This window comes from Myotis brandtii, unplaced genomic scaffold, assembly GCF_000412655.1.
Source record: "Myotis brandtii unplaced genomic scaffold, ASM41265v1 scaffold1037, whole genome shotgun sequence".
In the NCBI taxonomy this organism is placed as follows: Eukaryota; Metazoa; Chordata; class Mammalia; order Chiroptera; family Vespertilionidae; genus Myotis; species Myotis brandtii.
This window is the reverse complement of record NW_005353483.1, coordinates 145,087-148,802: the sequence shown is the minus strand read 5'-3', so window position 1 is coordinate 148,802 and position 3,716 is coordinate 145,087. Positions and strand designations below refer to the sequence as shown.

The window sequence follows — 3,716 nt, the reverse complement described above, 5'->3', positions numbered from 1 at the left end:
TTGCATATTACCTCTTTATTATATAGGCCTGGTGCACAAAATTCGTGCATCGGGGTGTGTGTCCCTCAGCCCAGCTTGGACCCTCTCCAATCTGGGACCCCTCGAGGGATGTCTGACTGCCCATTTAGGCCCAATGGTGGGATCGGGCCTAAATGGGCAGTACGACATCCCTCTCACAATCCAGGACTGCTGGCTCCCAACTGCTTGCCTGCCTGCCTGCCTGCCTGCCTGATTGCCCCTAACTGCTTCCGCCTGCCAGCCTGATCACCCCCTAACCACTACTCTGCCAGCCTGATCGACGCCTAACTGCTCCCCTGCTGGCCCGATTGCCCCTAACTGCCCTCCCCTGCCGGTATCTTATATAGGATACCATAGTATTTAGATGATTGGCATGATGAAATATTTACTCTTATTTCTTTTCTGTTAGGAAGGTGAATTCTGAATATAGAGCAAAATTTCTGAGCCCAGCCCAGTATTTATATAAAGCTGGGGCATGGACACAAGTGAAGGAAAATATACCAAATCAGGTGAGTCTACATAAGCTCAATAAGCCCACATTTTCTTTGAGCCTTTATCAGTAATAGATTTAGTAATAGAGACAATATAAAGATGTATGATACAATAATAGCAATAAAAATATCAGGAACTTAAAGTTGTATGTATTAGGATATAATTTATCAGTGTGTTTACTTTTTAAAAATGCCAACTAGCTCCTTAGAGATTAATAATGGATTATTATAAAATCTTTAAAGTTAAAAATATTTTTACAGTTGATATTTGGTTGTGTTAATAAAGTCAGTTTATAGAATTGTGGTATGATATATTTGATTATTTTATAACATCCAGACTTCTACCTTTGCAACTGAAGATTAATTAATTTTCTAGATTAGTTTGTCTGACAGTGGAAGCCACTATCATTGTTTACCATTACAGTCTGTAAGTACAGGGAGGGAGTGGCCTGTGCTGATAGAGGTTTGGATTACTAATATGGTGTCAGGATACCCTGACATATGGGGGAAATTCTGAGAATCCTTAAAGAAAGGTTTGAGGGAAAGAGTAATCCTTGAATTATTAAGTGCTAGTTTAGTACTAACTTCTTATAGTCAAAGGATAAGCAGTGGAACTTTTTTGGTTTTTGTATAGTTAGCATCTTTTAAACCACATCTTGAGGGTTTTCTGCCTTTTCTGTGTGAATTAGCTAAATTAAAACATATTAGTTTAGGTTATACATCAGTAAATACTCCCTCCCCCTATCATTGTAAAGAGAGGAGTAATTTGAATGGGGAATGAATCTTTTATTTAACTCTATACTTAAAACCATGGTTAACAATTGCATATCATCAGCTTCTGGGGGAAGGCATTGGCACTTTGAGTTGCTTGCTGGCTTTTTGCACTGTTAGCTCCCAGATTCATGTTCCAGTGACTTCTATGCTCTGAATGTTGTTTCAGGAGGTTTCTTGATTCCTTCCACTATTGCTGCTCTCTACTTCCCTACTTGAACATGGCTCAGAGGCAATACAGTCAGTAAGAGACAAAGCTTGAAGCTGTCCCAGATTATTATTGGGGACAAATTTTATATATTCACTCTGGTGAGATCAAGTTAAAAATATGTGCATTGAGCAGTTTGTAACCATGCCAGACCTTGGCGAGAGCTCTATATCGAAGGAGTGTGGGGTGGGGAATGAGGAGGAGCTGGAGGCAAAGGCAGGACACAGAATGTGGCCATAGAGGACCAGTGTGGTGTTGGCCATTCTACCTGTTCTGTTTTTTTTTAAATATATTTTTTATTGATTTCATAGAGGAAGGGAGAGCGAGAGAGAGAGAGAAAGAAATATCAATGATGAGAGAGAATCACTGATGAGCTGCCTCCTGCATGCCCCCTACTGGGGATGGAGACCACAACCCACGCATGTACCCTTGACCGGAATCAAACCTGGGACCCTTCAGTCCACAGGCCGACACTCTATGCATTGAGCCAAACCAGCTAGGGCCCACCTGTCCTGTTTTTTAGGTGCTTCACTAAGTTGGTTCATGAGAAGCTCCTTGTTTTGGAAAAATTATCTTAGTCTCTGAGACTTCTTTAAACTAAGATGAGTTGGTATTTAGACATCAGATCTTAATGGACTAATGGGATCCTTATGTCTGATAGTCCTTATGCTGCCCTGATAGAAGAGAACATTTTTGTTGTTAATTTAAGAACTGTCTTTCAAGGTTTCCTATTATGATACCTTGGTGTGACTTTTGGGGGGAGTTTGTTTCATTAATTGCCATTAGTGGTGATAAATATTTAAATTAGTGGTATAGTTTGCCTTGACCTTTATTGGCAAAATAATTCAAAAAGTAAATTGAGTTAGAAAAGAATAAGAATTTTTAGTAAAGAGGTCAGTGACCACTGATGGTGATAAAAGTCTATAACCAGGATATAGACTTTAATGTGGCCACGTTTTATTTAAGTCTTAGGTTTTTTGTTTGTTTGTTTGTTTTTTGTTCTTTTTTTGTTACTGGAAGGCATTTACTGTGTGTGAAGTGTCTAAACATAAGGTACTCCTTTATTTTTTCACTCCTAACATTTAATGAAGGAATATTATTCACACTCATCAGTGCACTTGGATGTCAATGACTTTGTTATCTTATAATGTTAACTTATTTTTTGGAATCATATTACAATTTTCTAGTCCATATATCATCTTCATTTTCTTCTATGTTGTTTGAGATATTACTTTTAAAATCTATTTATAGTCTAGTCACTGGATATTGTATTCTAAGTCCCAAGTATCCAGTCATATAACATTAAGGTAGTTGGTTTTATTTGTCCAATGGTTGTATATTTCTTCATAATATAAACACTGGCATCTTTTTAAAATGCTCACTTAAAGGATTGTCTTTAATAATAACCGGCAATTGTAATTGTTAGCATGTATCCACAGAATAGCTATTGAATCCATGTTAGATTTTCTTTTTTCTTGATTGTTAGATAATCCAATAATTAAAATTACATTAAGATAATTGAAAAATTTTAAATAATTACAGTTGACATACAGTATTAGTTTCAGGTGTACAACATAGTGATGAGACATTTGCATACCTTATGAAGTGATCATACATAGTTATTATAATAATAGAGGCCCAGTGCACAGATTTGTGCACCGGTGGGGTCCCTCGGCCTGGCCTGTGCCCTTTTGCAATTAAGGACCCCTTGGGAGATGTCGGACTGCCGGTTTCTGCCCGGTCCCCACAGGCAGGCCAAGGGACTCCACTGGTGCAAGAATCCGTGCACCGGGCCTCTAGTATGCATATAAGATCTTTGGTTAATCTCTTCCTGCCCTTTCCCCTCCCTCCTTTCCTCTGAGATTCATCAGTCTGTTCCATGTTTCCATGCCTGTGTGTTGAGTGTCTGCCCCCTGGTGGTCAGTGCGCATTATAGCTACTGGTCAAACAAACAAATGGTTGCTTAGGTTTTTATATATATACTAGAGGCCTGGTGCACAAAAATTTGTGCACTCGGGGGTAGGGGGTTCCTCAGCCCGGCCTGTGCCCTCTTGCAGTCTGGGACCCCTTGGGGGTGACCACTTGCTGGCTTAGGCCTGCTCCCCAGAGGATTGGGCCTAAGTTGGCAATCAGACATCCCTCTGGCAGCCTGGCAGCCCTCGGGGGATGCCCACTTGCCAGCAGGGAGCAGACCTAAGCTGCAGTCGGACATCCTTAGCGCTGCTGAG

The 3,716-nt window shown here is 40.2% G+C and overlaps 1 protein-coding gene across 1 annotated transcript in view; it reads left to right on the top strand.

Annotated features, from left to right (window-relative positions):
- Window positions 1–3,716, top strand: part of MDM1 (Mdm1 nuclear protein) — a 39,297-nt gene that overhangs the window by 14,287 nt on the left and 21,294 nt on the right. The window contains exon 7 of the mRNA XM_014537601.1: window positions 428–527. Within this exon, the coding sequence (XP_014393087.1) occupies window positions 428–527 (100 nt within the window). The remainder of the gene's footprint in view (window positions 1–427; window positions 528–3,716) is intronic.